The sequence below is a fragment of the Pseudorca crassidens genome, chromosome 6, assembly GCF_039906515.1.
Source record: "Pseudorca crassidens isolate mPseCra1 chromosome 6, mPseCra1.hap1, whole genome shotgun sequence".
In the NCBI taxonomy this organism is placed as follows: Eukaryota; Metazoa; Chordata; class Mammalia; order Artiodactyla; family Delphinidae; genus Pseudorca; species Pseudorca crassidens.
The window spans coordinates 877,956-900,667 of record NC_090301.1 but is presented as its reverse complement, the minus strand read 5'-3'; the positions used below and the strand labels follow the sequence as shown (position 1 = coordinate 900,667).

The 22,712-nt window shown below is 64.5% G+C and overlaps 1 protein-coding gene across 1 annotated transcript in view; it reads left to right on the top strand.

The window, feature by feature from the left end:
- The window catches only part of CROCC2 (ciliary rootlet coiled-coil, rootletin family member 2), a 67,419-nt gene that overhangs the window by 41,420 nt on the left and 3,287 nt on the right, over nucleotides 1-22,712 (top strand). The window contains 12 exon segments of the mRNA XM_067739924.1: nucleotides 2,287-2,430; nucleotides 5,516-5,733; nucleotides 6,330-6,489; nucleotides 7,366-7,515; nucleotides 8,020-8,377; nucleotides 8,666-8,877; nucleotides 9,565-9,850; nucleotides 9,958-10,031; nucleotides 10,446-10,514; nucleotides 19,361-19,526; nucleotides 19,529-19,586; nucleotides 19,856-20,054. Coding sequence (XP_067596025.1) covers nucleotides 2,287-2,430; nucleotides 5,516-5,733; nucleotides 6,330-6,489; nucleotides 7,366-7,515; nucleotides 8,020-8,377; nucleotides 8,666-8,877; nucleotides 9,565-9,850; nucleotides 9,958-10,031; nucleotides 10,446-10,514; nucleotides 19,361-19,526; nucleotides 19,529-19,586; nucleotides 19,856-20,054 — 2,094 coding nt within the window.

Sequence of the window (22,712 nt, the reverse complement as noted above, 5' to 3'; positions counted from 1 at the left end):
GCTCACGGTGAGGTTGGGGGACGCAGTCCCCCCACAGGTAGCGGGGGTGGTCGAGGGCAAAGCCGGACCCTGCCCTCAGGACTCCAGCCGCACCCAGTCGGCTCAGCTGGGCCAGCGCCATGTCTCCTCTGCCCCCGCCTTCGTTCTTCCAGCCTGCCCACCTTCATTTTTCACCCCGGTCCCCGGTGTGTCCCCAGCCCCAAGGGTGCGGGGTTAGATGCTCCCCTGGTGTTGCATTAATGGCTCAGTGAGTCCATGAACAAGTGAGTGGGTGGAACGCAGGCTTCAGGGCTGGGTGGCGACCCTCTGACCCCACAAGCGGGGCCGTGCTCAGAGACCGCAAGGGGCCCTGGACGAGGGCAGGACACCCAGATGGCAGGCCTGGGGAGCCCAGGCCGTTTGCTCCGACCTAGCGGGCCGTGGCGGGAGGGGCGCTGGGCAAGGGAAGGAGTGTTGCAATTAGGGGTTGGCTGCCAGGGTGTTTCTTCACCCCCTCCTGATGCAGCGACCTGGACCCCCGGGTCACTAGCAGAGCAGTCCCGGGCCGCTCCTGGCACCCGGGAAGGTGTTGCCTAAGAGCCTCTCTCCCTGGAGCCCCCGCCCTGCTCTGTCCTACCATGGACACAGCCGCGAGGGGTGTGGGAGCCCCATGGAACTGGGACCTCCTTTCCCCGACCACCCCCTAGCTGCTCCCTCGGGCCAGGAAAGACCCCAAGGCCCGGGAGCGGAGGCCCCGGCTCGCAGAGGGGCCTCTCTGGGAGTCCTCCCTAGAGCTGGCTCTGAGCCTCCCACTGGATGGGGGGGGGCCTGCCCGCCAGCTGGGCTCTTCCGGGAGCTCATTAAGGGTTCTTTTGCCACCTTGACTTGGAAAACGGAAATTAAAACCCACTGAGAGGGGAGGGTGGGGAGAAATGCCGGCCACGGAACAGCAGTTGTGGGTGACCTACAAGCAAGGCCCCCGTCGGTGCAGGGGCTCCCGGCTTCGCCCTGCGGTTCCTGATCCCGAGGAAGCAGTCCTTCCACTCGCACCCCACCCTGGCCACACCAAGCGCTCATTGCAGCCTCGCTGGGGCTGTCCCGGGGGCACAGCCAGACCTGGCCGGCAGTCCTTCCACTCGCACCCCACCCTGGCCACACCAAGCACTCACTGCAGCCTTGCTGGGGCTGTCCCGGGGGCACAGCCAGACCTGGCCGTCCAAGGTGACACTTCTCAGTGGAGATGGACAGCCGCACCCCACCCTGGCCACACCAAGCGCTCACTGCAGCCTCGCTGGGGCTGTCCTGGGGGGCACAGCCAGACCTGGCCGCCAAGGTGACACTTCTCAGTGGAGATGGACAGCAGGGGCCAGGAACAGAGGCGGCACCAGCGAGCTTCCTTCCCTGAGGGCAGGAAGCTTGGCCTGATAGAGCCCCAGCTTGCCAGATCCCTCAGACAGTGGCCTGTGAATTGGGAAGGGGCGGGGGAAGGGTGTCTCCCAGAGACCCCATCGGGGGCAGCAGGGCACCAGGCCTCCCTGGAGCACAGAGCCAGCTCTGTCCCTCGCCCTGCGGAGGAAACTGCCCCTGGGGACCCAGACCACCCCGGGCGGTGGCGGAGGTATGTCCTGGCCAGGAAGCTAGGCTGGGTCTCGGGCTCAGGGTAGGCAGGTGGTGTCCTCATTCATGGACAGGAGGGGTTCTCGCACCGCCATGGCCAAGCCTGTGGCCCAGAGGCCCCCCTGCTCCAGGTGGCCCTCGGTTAGCACTAGAGGAGCGTCTTGGCGCTGCGGCCACCGGAAAGCAGAGTCAGGCCCAGCTGAGTCCCGCCCGCGTGGACATCCAAGTTCGGGGCGTAGCCGCGGGTCCCGCCCGCATGGACATCCAAGTTCGGAGCGTAGCCGCGGGTCCCGCCCACGTGGACATCCAAGTTCGGGGCGTAACCGCGGGTCCGAATAGGGACGACCCCGACCCCTACCAGGTGTGTCGCAGGTACTCTCACACTTAGAGCCTGGGAGCGTCCCCCAATCCCACCCGCCTGCTTGAAAGTTCAGGGGGCAGGGTCAGCCCTTCCCATAGGAAGCTCCCCCCGACCCCGACACCGGGGCCTCTGCCCCGCCCCCCTCACCACTGGGACCCTCAGGAACCGGCACTGGCGGCACTGGCCGTGGTCATCCGGAGCCCCAGGCCCACCTCACGTGGCCCGAGCGGGCTGCCCGCCTGGCCCAGCACAGCGTGGGGCTGCCCGTGGGGGCCTGAGCCTCCCGCCAGGCACACTTGACGCTGCGGCCGGCTTGCTGCTCCCCCCAGGCCACCATCAGCGCCACGACCGCAGACCTGAAGGCCCTGCAGGCCCACTTCGAGGACGCCGTCTCGGCCCATCAGAGGGAGGCCAGGGCTCTGGGCGAGAGGCTCCGGGAGATGGCGGCCCAGCGGAGCAGCGCCAGGAGAGAGGTGAGGCAGGGTGGGAAGGGGGGCCCCTGCGAGGCAGGTGTGACCTGAGGGGTAGGAGGGGACCCGCATCCGGGACCCACCTTCCAACAAGCCGTGGGGAGACCCCGGGCGAGACGCTGCTGAGTGGGTGCAGCCCGCACACAGCGTGAGGCCTGGATGCCGCCGGACCAGGCCCTGGGGGGGCGAGGCTGCCCTGGACGGGGGGAGACACGCAGAGCGAGTGGGGTGTCCCGGGGCAGCCACGCGCGGGCCCCGCCAGGGCCCAGAGGCTGGTGCGGGGCCCCCGGAGCCTTGTGAGGTGTCCCGGGGTGGGGGCCAGTCTGGGCCCGGGCGAGCGGAGCTCGGCAGGCAGGCTGGGGAGGTGTTTCTGAAGGGGATTTGACAGGACGTGGGGACGCGGGAGGGGGCGGGCAGGCGGGCACAGGGATTGGGGCTGGGGGAGGGGCCCCGGGGCCCAGCGACCTCATGCACTCCCCGGGCCGGGCGCCAAGGCTGGCAGGCAGGCGGGGGAGCGGCCAGCAGAGTGAGCAGAGGGGCCGGGCCTCCCCCAGCCCCCCGAGCCGGGCCAGGAGAGGACGAGAGCGTGATTGAACATGACAGCCTGTTTACTTTGGCCCCCAAAGAGAAAGGTCTCCTTTCAACAGATTTCGAAGTCAGGCCCGGTCAGCGACCACACGGGGAAGCAGAATGAGATTTTAAAACTGGGGGCGGCAGGGGGAGGAGCCGGGGGGGGCACGTTTGTGCTGGTGGGTGAAGGGAGAAAGCAATGCCTCGTGGGAAGTTCAGGTTCCCCGATCGGCCGCCCCCAGAAAGGAGAGGGGCCCCAGAATGGGGACGGGGTGGAGGCTGAGGCGGGTGAGGGGGGCAAGGGGAACAATGGCAGGGGGAGGGAGCCCAGAGGACCCTCCCAGGCGCCAGGCTGGCCCAGAGTCGCCATGGAAACCATAACACTTTCACAGCCTTTAAACTGGAGGAACATCCAGGCCTCTCACAGCCGTGCCTGAGGTCCACACGTGCGTGCATGCGTGTGTGCATGTGCGTGTGTGCGTGTGCGTGTATCACACGCAATACATACACCGCCTGTGCACATGGAGACCACACCCCCATGCACACACGTGCACACACAGAGTGGCAGTGCACACACATGCACTCATGCGTGGACACAGCACTCACACATGCAAACACATATGGGCACCACATCTGTGCAACAAGCAGCACACGTGACCCCGAGAGTCCTCACACGTATGAGCATCACACACGCGTGTGAACGGACATGTGGGCACGCGCGTCTGCACATAGGTGTGTGCAGACGCACACACTCACGCATGCTGTGTGCATACACACGTGTGTGCTTGCACATGCATGCACACGTGTGAACACGCACACACAGGCCAGGGCCCCTCAGCAGCCCCTCCCCCGTGCAGAGCCCTCGGGTCACTTCCCTGCAGGAGATTTCAAAAGAGTCTGTTTATACAATTTCTAGTAAAGAAATAATTATTATAATCACATTAAGAGATTTGGCTGTAAAATTCCTGTAAAAGGGGTGGTTGTTCTCATGAGGCGGGGGGGCGGGGAGCAGGGGGGGCGGGGGGCTCCCTCCCCCACGTTTGTTTTGCTTGTTTTCATCTCCTCGGCCCTGGGAAATGAAAACAGCTTCTTTTATGATGGATAGGCCCTTTTGCTGGTCCTTGACCTTCGGGTGGATTTCTGCTGAGCTCAGCGGAAAATGCTCCGCGCAGTTGTGGCTCCCACATGTGGGGGGCGGGAGGGGAGCGGAGGGGGGCCCTTCCCAAAAACAGAACAACAATAACAGCCGGCGGACGCGGGAGCCAGGCCGGCCGGGGGCCTGGACAGTGTCCCGCTGAAACAGCCAGCAAAGTGGGGCTCGCTCTGGCAAACCAGCGCCTGGACAAGGCTCCGTTTCTGTGGCTTCCCCCACCTCCTCCTCTGGGGCACGCCTTCTCCAGAGTGCGCCAGTGGTCGGTGGGGAGACCAGGGATCCCGGCCGAGCCCCAGAGCCCGCACGTCGGGCCGGGCTGCCCCTTCCCGGGGTCTGCGCTCCCTCCAGCGCCTCCCACCAGAGGGTGAGCCCCGGGGGCCCTGAGGCAGCTTAGGAACCCAGGGCGCTTAGGAACCCTGACCGCCACGGACGCTTCAGCTCGGCTCTCAGCCCCACAAAACCACGGAGCCCGCAGGCCCTGCCCGGAAGCCAGGGGGTGAGGAGGGCCCCGGAGCAGGAGATGACACAGGTCCCGGCTCCAGCGCGGTGGGAGTCCCCCTCTGGGCCCGGAGCAGGTCTGGCAGGGGACGAGGACACACCTGCAGCCTCTCCCCCTCCTCGGGTCAGCTCACAGAGGTGCGGGTGGCCTGAGGCCAGGGTCCGGGCTGCTGGGCCCTGAGGTCCCCACTGGCTCCACAGCCTTCCCACCCTGGGGCCTCGGCTGCCCTCACCCCTGGGGTTTAGGAGGCCCTCGATTCTGTGGCGGGCACCTTGAACCATGCTCCTGTGACAGCGACAGCCCAGTCCGAGCAGCCCTGCTGCGGCCAGAGGACGCTGAGGGCGCCGTCGCCCAGAGACCTGGCTTCCCCACTCCCTCCCTCACGGAGAGGGAGCCCAGGCCCGAGGCAGTGGACGTGCCCACGGCCGTGCAGGGCTCAGGAACCTGGGCTGCTGAGGCTGCTCTCCACACCAGGGTGGGCGGTGGCCCGGGGTCCACACCCTTATTGAAGGGGAGGAGCCGGCCCGAGGGACACAGGTGGGGACAGTGCAGACGTGTGGGCCGAGCTGTGTCCCACACAGGCCCTGCTGACCGGTGACCAACGTCCCCAGGGTCCAGGGAGGGAGCGCAGGGCAGCACCAGGGTCAGGAAGGGCCAGGGTGTCTCCTGCCAGGGCTCTGGGATGGGCCCCTGTGAGCCGTCCTGCAGCCTCAGCGGCGTGGGCAAAGCCAGGCTGCCTGCTTCTCCTTCGAGCACTTGACAACCCGGGGCCGGGGTGTTGGGGGGGCACTGGCGCTGCCAGAGGCCACAGCTGACCCTGGCCCGTGGCCCCCAGCTGGCCCCTAGAGACACACACTCCTCCCCAGGCCGAGAGGCTGCGGGCACAGCTGGACGAGGCCCAGGAGGGCCTGGCCGCCCTGCGCCGGGAGCTGCAGGGCAGCGAGGAGAGCCGGGAGAGGCTGCACAGGGAGGCCCTGGATGCCCGCCGGCTGCTGGAGGACGAGGCCCGAGAGAAGGACGTGCTGCGGGATTCCAACACCGAGCTGCGGGCCACCATCCGCAGAGTCGAGCAGGAGAAGGCCAGGTAGGGCGGCCGCCCCACAGAGCAGCCCTGGTCCTGTTGAGCTGGGCCAGATGATGGTGAAGTGGACACACCCAGCGGACCCAGGTGCCAGCTGCCCGTCCAAAGGGTCTACGGTGCTGGCCCGGGAGGTGGAGGCTGGGACGCCGCCAGGCCTGTCCTCGCCCTCAGGAAGTTCCGTTCAGCAGGCAAGACAGGCCCCAGGTGTCCAGGGCTGGGGAGCAGAGGGAGGCCAAGGACCTGGTCAGTGGCTCCGGGATGCCTACCAGAGGCAGGACAGCCTGGCCGGAGCTGCGGCCCTCCCCGGGGAGCAGCAGAGGTGCCGGCGGATGCTGGACACCGGGTCTCTAGGAGCGTGGCTAGAGGGAGGGGAGTGGGGAGAGGGGCTGAGACACGGTGAGGGGCCCGGCCAGCTGGGCAGTCGGACCCAGAGGCGTCCCCAGACAGAGGAGGCTGGGCTTCGGCACACTCGAATCGGAGGTGGGGAGTGTCTGGCTGGAGTGAGGCGGGCGGCCTGCCGGGTGGCCAGGACCGTCACCTGGGGGGATGCCGGAGCCCCCAGGGAGCTCCCCGGCCCAAGGCTGTGACCCTCTGCTCAGCTTTCAGCGTTCCAAGGAGGAGAAGGCGCAGAAGGTGCTGGTCCTGGAGGAGGCCCGGGCAGCGGCTCAGAAGGAGGCCGGCACGCTGCGGGCCCTTCTGCGGGGGGCACAGCAGGCACGGGCAGACGCCCGCCGGCAGCTGCAGGAGCTACGCAGACAGGTGAGGGGCCGCCCTGGAGCCCACACCCCTCCAGGAGCGTCCCCCCACTCCCCAGACTTGGAGCCACAGCAGAAGGGCCCTGCTCGGACTCACGGGGTCTGGCTTTGGTCTGCCTGTGGGGCACAAGGACACGCCCCAAACCTACTGGCTTAAAACAACCATTCGGACGCCCACGGACTCTGAGGGCCAGGAGTGAGCCAGGGCGCCACGCGGAGGGGACCCCACTCCACAGAGGGACCGACGGTGGGGCTCTCCCAGCACGTCTTCTCAGGCGCCCGGTGGTGATGCTGGCTGTCGGGGGGACGGGGTGGGCAGCTCCCATGGCCCCGAGTGGCCTGGCTTCTTCCCATCACGGCCGCCTCAGGGCTCAGGGTGAACAGATGGGTACTGCTTCATCCTTTAGCCTTGGCGTCCGAGGTCAGGGCCACTCAACACTGACCACCTTGGTCTCAAGCCCACCCAGGAGGGCCCCAGACTGCCTTCAAAGTGTGCACGCCCAGTTTTGCCAGACTTCTGCAGACAAATCGGTTGGTGAACTGTCTACTGTAGGGACGGGCACAGGCACCCTTCCTCACTCGAGTGGCCTCTGCACCCGCATTTTTCACATCTCTGGGCTCCACAGAGTGTCCTGGCTCCAGAGGCGAGACACCAGGAGAGGGTGTGGAGTGGCAGAGAGAGTCAGCTCCAAGGGCCTGGTCTTGCGGGGGACACGGCACAGACCCCAGGCTGGAACTGGACGTGGCCTTAGCCTCCCTGAGTGCAGTCTGCTGCCCGGGAGGGAGGCTCTCTCCCGGGCCATGTGAGCAGAGGCAGGGGTCAGGGAGGCCTGGCACAGAGGCCCAGGCGACCCCATCAGTGTCGACCCCACACACCCAGGTGATGTCACTGGAGGCCGAGAACCAGAGGAAGAGCCAGGAGCTGTGCCGGATGCAGGTCCGGGGCACACAGGGTGCGCAGCAGGGGACGCCGGAGCTGCAGAGGCTGGCGGCCGAGGCACAGGCAGCCAGAGAGGGCTCACAGAGGGAGGTAGGAGCCCAGCAGCGCCCAGGGCTTCCCGTCTGGCAGGCGCGGGGCCCCAAGCTGGGGGACTGGCTGTCTCCACCCCAGCCTGGGCACTTCCTGAGGGGCTGTGGCGTCTCCGTTTACCCCCCATTCACTCATGAGTATTCAACGGGCACCTTGCCCGAGTCCATGGAGGGACCATCCCAGGGGATGGGGGCACGAGTCAGGCCACGAGCAGGGTCTGCCTGGGGCTTGCCCCACGCAGGCCAAGGAGGGCACAGCCTGGGGCCATCGCCCCGTCTGGCCAGGGTTGTGAGGCTGCCAGTGGGCTCTGCTGCCTGCCAGGACCTGCTCCATGGTTCTGGGGTGTCCCTCCCCACCTGGGCTCGGTGTCCCCATAGTCAGACAGGGGGTGGGAAGCAGGTCCAGGGCCCCCTAGCTGTGACATGCCGAGCAGGGGCTAAGGCCAAGCGGGCTGGGGAGTCTTCAGAGAGCAGGTGGGTCTGGAGCCCCGAGTCCCTCCCCCAGGTCCTGAGGCTGCAGCAGACGCTGGTGGAGGCGGAAGCCAGGGCCGCGGCCCGGGAGAAGCAGCTGGAGGAGCGCCTCTGCGAGAGCCGGGGCACCGAGCGGGCCCTCCGGGCCGAGCTGCACCGCGTCACCAGAGAGCTGCAGAAGGCCAGCGGCACGGCCGATGGCCTCCAGGCTCGCCTGGACGGGGCCTGCCAGCGGCTCGGCAGCCTGCAGCAGGAGGTGGCCCAGGCCAAGGGCGCCAGGCGGGAGGCGGAGGCCCAGCTGGGCCGGCTGTGGTCCACGCTCCGCCTGGGCCTGGGGCTCCGGGGACAGAGCCCCGTGGCCTCCCCCAAGCGGCCCGGCTCCCCCGCCAAAGGTCAGTGTCGTCTGTGGCTTCAGGCAGGCTCCTGTCCCAGCTGTGTCACCCTCCTGGGGCATCACCCCCGCCCCCCAGGGCCCATGACCCTCGGGTTAGGGTTAGGGTTAGGAATCCAAAGGAGGGATGTCTGGGAGCAGAGCCAGCAGGAGAGAAGCGGGGGCCTGAGCCCTGTGCCTCTCCCCAGGCTCCCCATGGCCGGGGATGGCAGAGAGAAAGGGGGACGGGGCACCTGCGTGTCTGTCACCGCATCCCCACCACGCTCTCTCAGTCGTCACTGTCCTGCAGGCTCAGAGGGCACCCAGGGTTCCCCTGGGCGGCAGAGTGCCAGCACCCCCGGCCGGTCCCGCTCGCCGCTCCGATGGCCCTCGCCTGCCCCGGGAGACTGCAGCACAGAGGGGGCCGTGGCCTCGGTGAGGGACGCCCTGAGGGACTTGGCGCAGAAGCTGAGGGATGCCCGGCGGGAGCGGGAATGGGGGCGGGGAGGGGCTGCTCGCTCGGTCTGCTGTCCTTCTGTCTGTCCGTCCTGGATCCACTGAGACCCTGGCAGGACCCTGAGGGATAGATGCCAATAAATACCAGCAGCCCTCGAAAGCCAGCTGCCCCACTGCCCAGGGCTGCCCTCCGTCCTCTGAAGAACCAACCCAGGAGCTGGCCAGGGCCCCCTAGAGTGCCCCAGTGACCCCACCCTGCTGCCCCGGGGATCCCGCAGGGCAGTCCATGAGCTGCCCCCGCCAGATTCGCCAGACTCGAAGGGGCGAGGGTGGGAAGAGACAGACTGACAGTGACGGGGTCCTCCACGGACACCTGTTCCCCTTCCACTCCCACCCCACCCCCGCCCCGCCTGACCAGTGCCAGCCCCGGGGACGGGCTCCAGCCCCACACAGGCCCAGACCCCGGCGGGGGGCCGTCCCTGCAGGTCACCCTGACCCCACCCACGGGCCAGCTCCCGTGCCCCTGCAGGCCCTGCTGCCCCGCTGTGTCCATCCCGCACAGCTGGACACGGGACCCCAGCCGCCACTCCAGCCCTCGGTGCCCCCCTCCCCGCACCCGCAGGCCAGCCCAGCCGCCCACCGCCCTGTCCCACCCGAGCAGCCTTGAGCTGCCCCACCCCACCCTCCAGCCGGGTACTTGGCCCTCCACCCGCCCCTGCCCACCAGCTGCCCCCGACCTTGGTTCTCCCCCAGGATGCCTGGCGCTGCCAGGAGGGGAGCCTGAGCTGCCGGCTGAGCGAGGCCGAGAGTGAGCGCGCCCGAGCCACGCGGGGCAGCTGCAGAGGGCACCGGCCGGGGCAGAGGAAGGTGGCCGCCCTTCTCCACCCTGCCCTGGCCACCACTACAAGGTCCCCCAGAGCCCCCCTCCTGGCACCTCGAGGGTCCGTCCCGGGAGCTGCTCGGGCCCGGGCCACGGGGCCAGACCCCGGAACCAGCATGCCCCCTACCCCGAGGCGCCCCAGCACCTGGCAGCTGGCGGGTCTTTCTCAGCCGTGGCCTCCCCGTCACAAGGCAGTAAAGTCCAGAGACCTCCAAGGCCCGCCCCGACCTGGCCCCCAGCTACTCCGCCACGCCGGCCTCCTGCAGTCCCACCTCTGGGCATCTTCACTGGCTGTGCCTACCGCCAGGAGCCCTCTTCCCCCACCGGGTCCTCGGCCCACGTCAGCTCCTCAGAAGGAGGCCCCCTGCCCTGCTGGTCACCCCACCTCCTTTCTGCCCCCCTTCCCCCACTCCTGGGTCTGCCCAGGAGGCAGGCCCGGGCCTGGCACGGAGTCCAAGGGAGGGATGTCCAGGAGCAAAGCCAGCAGGAGAGAAGGAAGGGTGGGGAGGGGCCTAGAGTCCAGGCAGAGGGAGCTGGCACCCCAGACCTGCCCCCGGGGACCTTGACTTTGAGGCAGGACGGGAAGGGCAGGGAATTTTCAGAGGGGGGGCCTCTCCAGCCCCTACCATCTAGGTGCCGGTCACTTAAATAAACCAAGCCTCAGTTTCCCAGCCTGTGCAATGGGAGGGGCCATCCCTGAGAGGCAGCCCCACAGGCCCTGGGAGCCAGGTGAGCTGCCCCGCTTTCCCCACAGGCCGGCGTGCAGGCTGCATGGGCCCTGCAGGAGGAGGTGTCCCCGAGGCGCGGAGGAGCGAGGCTCCAGGTGGGCGCACCTCACACCCCGGGGCAGGGGGCGGGGTGCGGAGGAAGGCTTCTGGGGGAGGGCGGGTTCCAGGTCCCCGCAGGCAGTGGCACTGGCTGTGCTGGGCTGGGGCAGGCGGCCCCTGGGCGTCGGGCCCCCACAGAGCTCGTCTGGGCCACCCTGGCAGAGCCTTCTTTGCAGTGGTCCCAGCCCTTATTTCACAGATTTGCAGACACTGAGTCCTGAGCAGGGAGTCACCTGGCCCCGGTGGCACAGTCGGCGAGGGGCCAAGTCGGGGGCAGACCCCCGGCCTCCCAGGTCTGTGCTTTTGGCGGCAGGCATAGGGCGGCGCTGGCCTAGCCTTGGAGCTCTCCAGGTGCGTGGGGTCATATTTATGCGGCCACGGGACCGCATTTTCTTCTATGACACTCAGACATGGAAGGAGGTTGCACAGGGTGGACTTGGGTAAATATGCCACGTGCTGGCCTTTCGGGTGTGAAGGCGGCCACCGGGGTGAAGTTTTCAGGTGAGGATCTGGGCCTGGGGTGGGGGCCAGGCCTGGGCGGACGGGGGCTGGCCCGGACCCCCCTCCCTGCACCCCACCCAGGCCCACAAGTCCAAGGAACCCTGGGCTGTGCTAAGATCCCTCGGCAGGACAGGGCCAGGGCCAGGGCTCAGCCGGGTCTGGGTCGCTGCGGCTGCTTGAGGACCTCAGAGCTCCAAGAACAGCGCACCTGGCTCAGGGGGTACAGGCCCCAGAGGCGGCCACCCCCAGGTGTCAGGGAATCGGGTCCCCCGGCCCCACGCTGGAAAGACGAGGCTGATGGAGACAGCAGAGCAGAGGGGCTGAGGAGGACACGGGCTCGGGTCCAGGCCACCCCCTCCCAGTGCCTGCGAGGAGGGACCTGGAGAGACGGCCTTGCATGTCAGCATAGCAGTGAGCCGGGCGAGGCCTGTAGGGCCCCAGGGGCAGCCGGCAGGCAGGCCTCCCCTCAGAGGGCAGGTGCGGACGCCAAGCCTGCGCTGACTCGCTCCGTGCGGGGCTCGGCCTGGAGCCTGGTGGCAGGGGCCTGGGTCCCAGGTGCCCGCTAGGCCAGGAGCCTCTGAGGAGTGGCCTCCTGCAGGCGATGGGCAGAGAGCAGAGAAGGAGCTCAGCCTGGAAAACATTTGTGAGCTGAGAGGGGATTTCTGTTTCAAAGGCCCCAGTGGCTGAAGCTGCTGGGGAGAGCCTCGGAGGGCTCAGTCCCAGCGCCCAGGTGCCTGGCTGGGGGCTTGGGAGATGCCCAGGAAGTGTGGGGTCTGAGGAAGCAGGGGAGGCGGGGCCAGGCTGTTTCATCCTACACGTATGTCCACATGTATTTGTTCCGTGCACATTTGAAACCAGTGCTTCCTGTTCGCAGGTTACACGTTTTGAAATATGCCTACTAAACCAAACTTTACATCGTTCAAATATTCCACCTTGATTCTGTCTCCTGGATTTATCGAAGCTAAGAATCATGTGTGGAATTTTCCCAAGACAGTTTTTTGGGGCAATGTCTCCTTTTATCTCTAAGGGTCTGTAACTTCTAGATCTCTCTGACGCGCCCGCTAACGTTTGCTTACTGGTCTGGAGGCCTCTGTGCCCTGCTCCGTGCCATTTGTCTTGAACTCTGCTCTGCCCAACGCTGGCAGTGCCCCCGCCATCTCCTGACCCTGGCCTCTGCACTTCGCCCTGTGGGTTTTCGGCCATCGTCGCGTCAGCCTGGCTTTGGTTACAATCCTACCTTAGAGTCTCTCCCTTTTGCAGGAGAATTTGCCCCACTTACAAGTTTTGTGATAACTTATGCTCCGCTTTTCTTCCATCGCTGACGAGACACCTGCCCCTTTAACGACTCCTCACGACTTCCTTTTTGTCCTTTCACTGTGGGGTCATCTGCTCGCCCCTTCCCTCCAGTGTCTGCATCCTGGTGTCATCCTTGTCCGGTCTCTTGGTCACTGCTTGGGGGAGGGGGGGGTGTTACAACAGTTGAAGTGTTTTCCCCTAATATTCGGTGTTAAATGTGAAGAGAATGTGTGTGTCACCTGAGCTCAAGGACCTCCCACGGCCACCCCCAGCAGCAGGGGTTCTGCACCTGTGCCCTGGCTCTGCTGTGCTCTGAGGGCTCCCCTCCTCCAGCCCTGCCCCACCCCTTTCTTTCTCCTCAGCGCCCAGGTGGGGTCCCTGAAGAGCTGGTCCCTGAGTCTGAACCCCACCCCACCCCCTGCCCGCGTCTGCCGAGACGGGGGCTTTGTGCTCCCAGCAGTCCCCGCCGGCATCCCCCTCTCTGACGGCCCAGCTGCGAGTCGCCATGGACGGCTGACTTCACTCCACGTGTGAGCCCCTGTCCTTGGCCAGAAGTCCCGCTGGCCTGCCTGCCTGCCTGCGGGGCTGGGCTCCCTCCGGGCTCCCACACTTGGGAGGCTGGGTCCACCCTCTTGAGGCTCCGGGAAGCGTCCCCTCGCAGCCGTGGGACTAGGTCCCGTTTCCCAGCTGTCCTCTGGACGCCTTCCCATAGGCTGCCCGCTGCTTGCCCCCCCCACCCCCCCCACCCCCGCACCGGCCTATGGCCCTGTAATGGACTAGGCCCGCCCACCTGGGTGCCCTCTCCTTGGGTGAACTCGAAGCCAATGGGCAGAGCCTTAATTACAGCTGCAAATCCTTTCGCCAATAACCTCACGAACTCGTGGGACAACACCGGCCAAAGGTCACGGGCCATCTCAGAACGCTGCCCTTCGCGGTTGGGTTCTGTTAGGCACGTCAGCTGAGCTCTTCGTGAGCACAGATGGTTCCCTGAGTCAGGCTCACGTCCCACCTCTTCTGAGCGGGGCCTGTTTTTCCTTAGATTTCAGGCGCCTTGTTTGCCCTCTGACCTCAGTGTCAGACGGTGTCAAGAAATGTGAGGGTGTTTTAGGTTGTTGGAGCTGCTCCTTCCGGAGTGGGAGCCGGAGGGCCCGTTGATCTTTGAAATGTTTGCCCTGCGCGTGGGAGCCCGCTCCGCGTGCAGGATCAAACCTACCTTCAGTTTATACGAGTTCTTTCCACTTCGAAACCGTCTCTTCCCCCCCACCCCGCAACTCTCAGCCGCCCACCCTGCACTCTGGGCCTGCCTCCCTCGCTGACCTCAGACTTCACCTTCTCATCGCGTCTCCCACCAAGTCTGGGAGGACTTAGGGTCTCCGTGGTCTTAGCCGCTCTGCCTTCTCTCCCTGCTGCCCCACGGCCCCGGGCTGGCGCTGGTGTTTTCACCGCAGATGGTTCGCCCTCTGGCTCCCCGCTGGGCTCACCGTCTCGAGAACATCAGTTACCGTTTTCGGACACGATTCCCCTTTCCTGCAATAACTCTGTTCTCTTTTTGATTCGAGACCCTCCGATCAGATTCCGTGGACCGACTGCTCTCCTGACAGCTGACCGCGAGCGACTCACGTAGTGATTCTTTTCCTCCTTTTGAGAAGGGGGTCCGGTCTCCTTCCCAGCTGGGGCTGCAGAGGAACCCATCAGGGGCTTCACGCGTCTCTGGCCAGATGTTTCACACCCCAAGGAAAGGCAGAGAGGAAGAGCCCAAGGGGAGACGTGGGGAGCAACGGCAGAGACGGCACTGAGGCCCCCCCAGAACTCTTCTGTTCCAGGAATGGGGAGGGTGGCGGCCCCCGCCTCAGGGCAGAGCTGCGGGGTTGTCCTCCGGCTCCTCCCCCAGGCACTTGCCTGCCAGGGGAGTGGGGGCCTTCCTGGTGCCTCCCCCACCGTGACCCTGGTCCCTGGAGGCCTCCCCTCCACACCCCCACTGCCCCCTCCAGCCGCGGCCTCTGAGGTGCCCACGTGGGGTCTCCACACGGGGCGCAGACGGCTCTGCCGGAAGTTGTTCACGTATTCTCCACCCCTGTTCGTCCTTCTGGTTGATCGAGTGTTGAGCAAACTGTGTGCTAGAATCCATCCGTCGTTTGTCCAATTCTTCTAAGAATTCTGGCAATTCGCAATTATCCTATTTTTAGGCCACTTGCCTCCATGTGCGCTCCATCTTTCGGGAACCCTCAAAGTCCCTGGTCTCCAGCTGAGGGAAGTCTTTCCCAATGTTTGTAACCTGTTGGTCATTGCAGTGGGCGCCCGGGAGGGGGTTCAGACACACCTCAGTCACCGGAGGCCCCGGGCACTCTCCACTCACAGCCAACCCAGGCTGCAGCGTTTCCAGCCCGCTGTGGGCTCAGGATACGTGGCCGCACCGCCTGCCACCCACTGCCTGCACCACGTCCAGGCCAGGCTGCCAGGCGGCCAGCGTGAGCCAGAGCAAGGCTTGCACTTGACAACATCTTTCACTCTCATGGACTGGATTTTTCCCTCGTTTCACAGAAGCCAATGTGTTTGTCAAGAGAAAGTTAATTAAAAACATATTTTTCTAATTAAATGGTAGGCTGTGCTATGCAAACAGTAAGATTCTTGTTTGAGAGCAAATCCCTCCCTGTTTCCAGGGCTACCCTGGGAATTCAATAGATCAACAATGCAGAACCGAGCCCCAAGGTTAGGACACGCGCGAACACAGCCCCCGGGGGGCCTGCAGGCAGCTGGCGGGGCCTGAGCCAGCGGGAGGCGAGGCGCGGAGGGGGACCTGGCGCCCGCCCACTGGGAGAGACCGCCCGAGGCTGTCCTCGGACCGGCGCCAGGTCACAGCCTCGATGGCTCAGAGGGGCTCGAGGCGTCCACCAGCACCTCACAGTCCCTCGCACACCCTCCCCTCCTCTCCAGAGAGCTCAGCCCCAGGGCCCAAATCCAGCTTCAGTCCAGGTTCTAGAGGCGAAGTGGGGAGCCGCTCGGCCTTCTGGGCGCGCTGTGGCTGGAGCGCGTTCCCGATACTTGTTCAGGAATGTCTGTGCGCCTTTAGGGCACCATGCTTGTCAGATGTTTTGTGTGTTAAGAGTATTTTATCTTCATAAAAGGAATCGGTGAGCTTCCCATCTCTTTCTACTACCTGGGATCATCTAAATAGCCTCGGAGTCAAGCCTTCCTGAAAGGTTACATTGAACTCACCTGCAAATGCCCCGCCCCTCCTGTCAGCTTACGTAATACATTTTCATTTCCTCTCCCAGCTTTTCCCTCGCGGTCTCTGAGTTTTTCTATCTCTTCTGGGGTCAGTTTTGGACATTTGGAAGTCACCCATCTCATGTTCAAAGGCGCTGCCAGGAACTCGCTCTTATGTTTGGTGGCCGTTTTTCATTTTTACACCTGTAGTTAGAACTTATTTATATCTATAGTTAGATCTGTTTCTGTCCCTGATGTTGGAGATTTTTATTTGTCTCTCTTTAACTTGCCAACAGTTCATCTGTTTTATTGGTCTTTTCAAAGAATCAACTTTTATCTCTTTTCTCCTTTCATGTGGTTTATTCGTTTCAGCTTTTATCCCTATGGACACACTCTTTGTTGTTGTTGTAATATTTCTGATTTCTTCAGTTGCTTAGTGCTGTGTTTATTCTGGGCTTTACTCTTTCAATAGTAAAAGCATTCAGTGTTATTGTGTTTTCCCTCGTTGTGGTTTGGTATGTGCCCCCATACGTTGTTGTTGTTGTTGTTGCTTTATTTACTTTTGGCTGCGTTGGGTCTTCGTTGCTGCGCGGGCTTTTCTCTAGTTGCGAGGAGCGGGGGCTACTCTTCGTTGCGGTGCGCGGGCTTCTCACTGTGGTGGCTTCTCTTGTTGCAGAGCACGGGCTCTAGGCGCGTGGGCTTCAGTAGTTGTGGCTCGTGGGCTCTAGTGCGCAGGTTCAGTAGTTGCGGTGCACGGGTTTAGTTGCTCCGCGGCATGTGGGATCTTCCCAGACCAGGGCTCAAACCCATGTCCCCTGCATTGGCAGGTGGATTCTTAACCACTGCCCCATCAGGGAAGCCCCCCAAAGGTTTTTATCATGAATTCTTTTCCTTTCTTACCAATCCTCTAGGAGTTTCTGCTTTTATTTCTTCTTTAATTCAAAGGTTGTTTAGAAGAATAGACGCTGTGCCTCTTCTTGCGGCTGTGTCTCGTCTTACTGGAGAGGGGCTGCCTTTGGGGCCGTTATGATGTTTTGATCAGCTTCTGGGTGGATCTTTGCTTATGTTCCTGGTTTGTCGGTTGCTTCTTGGTTGTTGGTTGTTTGCTTTCTTGGTTCGGTTTTGTCTATTTGTTTGTGGTATGTTTGGAGGGAAACTGGATAAGCTGATTGCAGAGTTTACAGGGAAGAATAGATGTTTGAGATTTTCTAAGAAATTTTTGAAATAGTATCGTAATACTGACTGTAACAGTAGCGTGGTCAAAGCAGCAGGGGTTGGCACAAGGGTGGACGAAGAGGCAAGCAGGACAGGACAGAGTCCAGAAGTTTCCAGCTGTCCCTAACCGGCACCAGATCCCAGCCTCCTGTCTGGCCTACTGAGGCCCACCGTGTAAAGTAAGGCGCTTGGGTCCCCTTATATTGGAGCACTTCCCAGCGCTAGTTCTGTCCTGTGACCGGCCAGAGGGCTCGCGAGGCTCCCAGAGGGCAGGGCCAGGTGGCCGTGCACTGCTGCCCAGCGCTCACCCACACTGGACACTTGCCAGCCGATGAACAAATCGATCCGTTGTCGCCAGTGGATGAAAAGGCTGAGGACCTGAACTCCGAAGGATGCGCTGGGGTTGGCGGCAGGCTCTGCTCTTGTGCAACAGGCAGGGTGCGGAACGTCGCGTCCGCCTGCTGTGCTAGTGCCTGAGGCATTTCTAGCCTCTACAGACCCCCACTTTACAGCAGCCCCCATACAGGGGGGCGGTCCTCACAGTTCTTCTCCCGTCCTTCTCTTGCTCCCGACGAAAACGCTGTGAGATCGCATCACACCCGTCCGCAGAGGGGGAAACCAAGGCTGGGGGCTGGCCCAAGGGCACGCGCCGAGCCCTGCCTCCTTCCCCAGGCCCGGGGTGGAACCACAGAAGCCGGCGGTCGAGCCTCGTGCACTCCTGCAGCTGAACCCCCGCGCTGAGCGCAGGCTTGTGACGCGTGCACGGCCAGCCGCCCCCCATTCAGGCTCAGGGCTCAGAACCAAAGCAAGCCAGCAAGGAGACTGACTCCGTGGGGCAAAGGGAGGTGTCCATAAAGGGTGCCCCGTTCAGTTATTATGGTTCATCTGAATTCCACAAACGCTGAGTCACTACAAGAGGAGCATAGCGCATCACGAGTGGCCTAGAGCCTCTTTAAAATACCGTGAAATATTTAAGCCATATTTGAAGGAAACGTCTGCTTTTCTACGGGAAAATGTGTACAAACAGAAAACTGTAATTTCCAAAATTGTAAAGAAGGGTGAAACCTCAATTTGAGGTACAAGCATTGCCCTCCCTTTCCTTTAACTTTCTAAACTGACAGACCCAGAAAAGTTCCTACAGGGTCACGGCACCTGTCCCACATTCACCCAGCCTGGGACGGGGGTGCCCGGTGGCTCCCCCTCTTCCCCTGAGCCAGTCCTCCTCTTGTATTTAGTGAAAACAGAGTGGGAGGTGGATGCAAAGCCCCCTTAGACACACGGCTCCCGGGGCACAACTGCTGGGTCCCTGTGCCTTCAGGCGTTCCTGCTCTGGCTCTAGACCCAGTCTCCCTCTTCCTAAACAAGCACCTCTTGCCCGCCACAACCCACACCCCCTCCTCTCTCTGCTGGCCCCATCTCCCCTCCCCCAGCCAGGATTCTGGAAGGGCTGCCCCTCCCCCTCTCCCCAGACCGTCAGCACCGCAACCTCCCGGGACCCACACAGACACAGAGATCACCAGCAACTTTGGTCCCTTCCAAAGGGTGCCTTTTGGGTCCATGTCTACCCGAGCCCCTGGAGCTTTCCGCACAGGAGCCCGACCTCTCCCTCCGATCTCCGCCAGCTCTCTGGTCCTCCCTGGGCCCAGCCTCCTCTTTTCTCTGCTCTGAAGTCCACTTGGCCTGGACCCCTCCTCCCCCCACTCCCTGGCCTTCCGTGCCAGGGCCTCCATAGTCACTTGGTCCTTTGACACTGCCCCCGGCGCAGTGACCCCCGGGAGACCCCTCAACGTGCTCCCACACCCACCTTCCCATCCCAGCAAGTGGGCTCCGGACACCCCGCACGCAGTCCAAGCTTGGGAGCCCTCGTGGCACTGCCTGCCCCCTCACTCGCCACGCGGCCCTCGGGCTACCTCACCATTCCGTGGCGCGTTCTTCCACTTCTTGGCTCCTTGAGCCCAAGCCGCCACAGGCTCCGTATGGACAATCCCGGGGCCCCCAACTTGCCTTCCTCCGCCCCCCGCTCAGCCCCCGCAATGGGCCGGACGCGGCTCCTGATTTTCCAGAGTGCTCTGTACCAAAGATCACCACCACCTCCTGCCCACCAGACACTCGCGGGCAGGACGGCATCCGTGTGCTCCCGAGAATCGCCAGGCCCCACTGCGCACCAGCTCCAGCCCGGGGACACCACAGGCGCCGTCCTCGTGAAGGCTCAGAGAGGAGGGGTGACAGGGAGGGGGCGGCGCAGCGGGAGAGGGGGGCGGCCAGCAGCACTCTGGGCTCGGGCAGCAGGGGTGGGGAGGCCTGAGTCACGGGGGTACGAGGTGGGCACAGGGGAAGAAGGCTGCAGGTGGAGGGCGTGGGGGCTGAGCCCCACCCGCCCCGGGAGCTTCGGAGGACTCGGGGGGACTGTCGCGGTCTTTCTTCCAAGGGCTGGAAGCAGGGCAGGGAAAACGGATGTGTCTTCTGAGCCACTCTGACCACAGCGGAGAACCCGCCTTTGCCCACGCCGCCGGGCCAACAAGGCCTGCTTCTAGGACCCCTCCCACCCCGCCCGTGGTTACATCGGAAACTGCCCGATCCGTGCACATGGCACTCAACCTGTTCTTGCGTCTTTGCTTCCCAGCCACTGCACGTGATCTGGGCAGACGCCAGGTGCCACAGCCTCACCTGCAGCACACCCCGGGCCGTGCTTCCAGACGGCCTGTGCCTCCCTCCCCCAGAAGCACTGGACACGCGGCACCAGGCCCTGGACGAGGGCAGAAGGCACAGGCAGGGCCTGGCCCAGAGCGGGCGCTGCTAGAGGAGAAGGTCGCCCCCCTGGAGCGCAGGCACGGGAGGCCCTGCAGCAGGTGAGGGGCCCCGGGGGGCAGGGCCCTGCCTTCCCTTTAGGAATCGCTCCCTCCGTGTGAAGGGAAGTCCAGGGAGACGCTGGAGGCAGGTGTCAGGCCTGGAGTCACCCAGACGCGTCCAATCCCCAGCTGACAGAGGGGAAACCGAGGCGGGAGGGGCACGCAGGGAGTCAGAGCCCCAAGGCCTCTCCCTGGTTTCCTGCTCCACTGCGGGCGCCCCTACGACAGAAGGTGGACTGTGGACACACAGCTCCGGGAAAAATAATCAGCCGAGCCGGGGGCTCAGCCTCAGGCCAGAGTGACCTGCCTACGCGCGGCCTCTGCCCGGCCCCTGCCCGGCCCACGTGCTCTGGCGGCGGCGGCGGCGGCGGGCGCAGCGCGCGGAGAGGCGTGTCCTGCGGGAGGAGCGGCCGCGCTGCGCCCCGGGCGGCCCGCCTGCAGGGGGAGCTCGCGGTGCACCGGGCCCAGGTACCCGGATCCGGTGGATGGTCCCCGGAAGAGGGGGGTGGGGTGGAAGGGTGGTCCCTGGAGAGTTGGGGGTGGGGAGGCGGGGGTAGGGGGAGGGCCTCGCGGGCGTCCAGGCAGGGGCTGGGGGGTCGGGGAGGCACCGGCTTCTGTGTCCCAACCTGCCAGTGGGGAGTATGCCCGCCCTGGGCCTGTCCACCCGCCTCCAAGCTCAGGGTCAGCCTGGCGTTGGCAGGTCACCCTGTGGACCTCCACAGCCCTCCGGTGATGTTACCCCAACTCTACCTCTGCTGTCCTCGGGGGAGGACCACAGGTCATGGCAAACACACACACGCGCGCACACACACACGCACACACCCGCGCACAAACACACACACACACGCGGCGTTGTTCCCAGTGTTTGAGCGCCAGTCCTGCCTGGAGCTGTGTGGCATTGGCACACTGCCCGCCTCTGGAGCCCAGATTCCCCTGTCCGCGGTGGAGATAGCCCAGGCTCAGGGGGTGCCCTGCAGATGGGGGCAATGGGAGGGTAGGTGTAGGCCCGCACAACAGAGACCAGGAAGAGCGCCGGAAGCCGTCTCGTCACCCTTGCAGACCCAACATGGGCTGGGGTGCAAGACAGGGAACCAACCAAAGAGGCTGAATGAATGCAGGACAGGGCACGGGCCGGCCCAGAGACGGGCAGAAAGGATGTGAAAGGCAGGGAGGCCCAGGGGCCTGCTGGCCAGTGATTCTGACAGCTGAACTGTCCTCAGGCGTGAATGGACCATCTTCACGTATGAAACGGGCCAAAGTGGAGGTATTTGGGTTGAAATCAGGGGTTGGGGTCACCAGAGCATCTTCCTGGGGCCCAGGTTAACTGATGGGGAAACTGAGGCTAGTGAAAGGAAATGACGTTCTTGGAACCAGGCAGAATGTCACCCAGGCCCCAACCCCAGCTATGGCTCTGTGGACCCACCCGGCAGGCCTGCTGTGTGCAGGGACCTCCCAGGTCACGTGGCCTGAGAGGCAGCTCCCTTGACCTCGATGTCCTGCCTCTGCCCCATAGGAACAGGCACGACCCATCCAGCTGACCCCGGCAGAGTGCGAGGCTGGACTTTGGGCCTGGGATTCTGATGCCCTCTCAACACCCCCAGGGGTGGGCAGGACAGGGAGTCCAGAGGGAAGACAGACCACCGGGCAGTAGGTGGAAAGCCTGCGCTGGGCTGGTGACCAGGCACCCGAGGCACCCGTCCCTTCAGGCTCCGTGTCCCCACCTGAGCGGGGGGGGGAAGCAGGAGTCCTGGCAGTGGGGAGAGCTGGGGGCTCAGTCCTGGACCCCAGAGCAGGGCAGCCTTCCCAAGGCCTCTCTGGGGCGAGGGCATGGTTGGGTCCTGCTGCCCGGGCGGCCTGGCAGGTGGTGGCCGGAGGCTGTGTGAGCACACCTGGGCAGAGGTCTCGCTGCCTGTCCCCTGGAGCCGGGAGCTGGGCTCATGTGCAGGCACAGGGACACGGCCCTCCCGACGTGGCACGGATGACCGGGTACAGCTGCTGTCCCTTGCACCGCAACACTGGCCCTGGGTGGAGGTGTGGGTGGACCCTGCCAGCCTGGGCTCAGCTGTGTAAAGGGAACTGGGCCGAGAAGGGAAGGTTCGTCCCTCACGGTAGGTCCAGGCAGCAGTGTCCGGCCAGGGCTTCTCAGAGGGCGGTGGAGGGTCCGTGTTTCATGGCTCAGCCCATGGACTTTGCAGGGACCACCTCAGGCCCAGTGGATCCCTGAGCTTGTCACTGTGCCACCTGCCTGCCAGGTCCTGCGCAGAATGGCTCTGTGCGGGGGCGGGGTTTGTCTGGGCCGTGCAGCCCAGGGCAGGAGGGCCCGGGCACCACAGGGGCCAGGCTTGGCCTCGCCAGCACACAGTCGTGGCCGCTGGGACGAATGGTGAGGTGACAGTGCCCAGGGCTCTCAGACTTGGAGGGCAAAGATGTCGGGGGGCGGGGCGTGTGGACACCAGCGAGGAGTGAAAAGGACAGGCTCAGGGTCGGAGAAGAGGCAGAGGCCACCGGCCACGGCAGGGGCAGGAAGGAGAGTGTTTCACTGTGTCAGGAGCAAGGTGCAGAACTAGGAACAGTGGGGTCCCCACAGGGGGTGACGGCGGCACCCCAGCGTGGAGGGCAGGCTCCAGAGAGGACTGACCAACACACCCCGAGGGAGGACAGCAAGGCCCCGCCCGGCGAGGAGCTGCCAGGCCTGGAGCCTCCAGGAGAGCCGCCACCCGGGTCACGTGTCCCCAAGCACATGGGGACACGTGTCCCGGGCAGGCCCTGGCCACCATGTGCACACTGTCCAGCTCAGGTGGGCTCGGGGACAGGACGGTTTTCCAGAGGGAAGTGGCCGGGTCAGTGGGGTGGCCATGGAAGGCAGGGACCCTGGGGACAGAACTGGGGTCAGGACGGAGGCGCAGAGGCCAGCAGATCAGGTCACTGAGAGCCAGCGGCCAGCTTGTCCACACAAGGCCACCTGCCTTCTCACAGAGAAGTGTTGTCCAGCCGGGCATGGTCACCAGGACCCTGCAGCTTCTCCTGAAGGGCAGGCCCAGTGCCAAGCTGGGGAAGCCAAGGGCTCCCGTGGCCGCTCGGGGTAGGGGGCCTGGGGGCTGGGAGGCCGAGATGGCACTGCCCCGG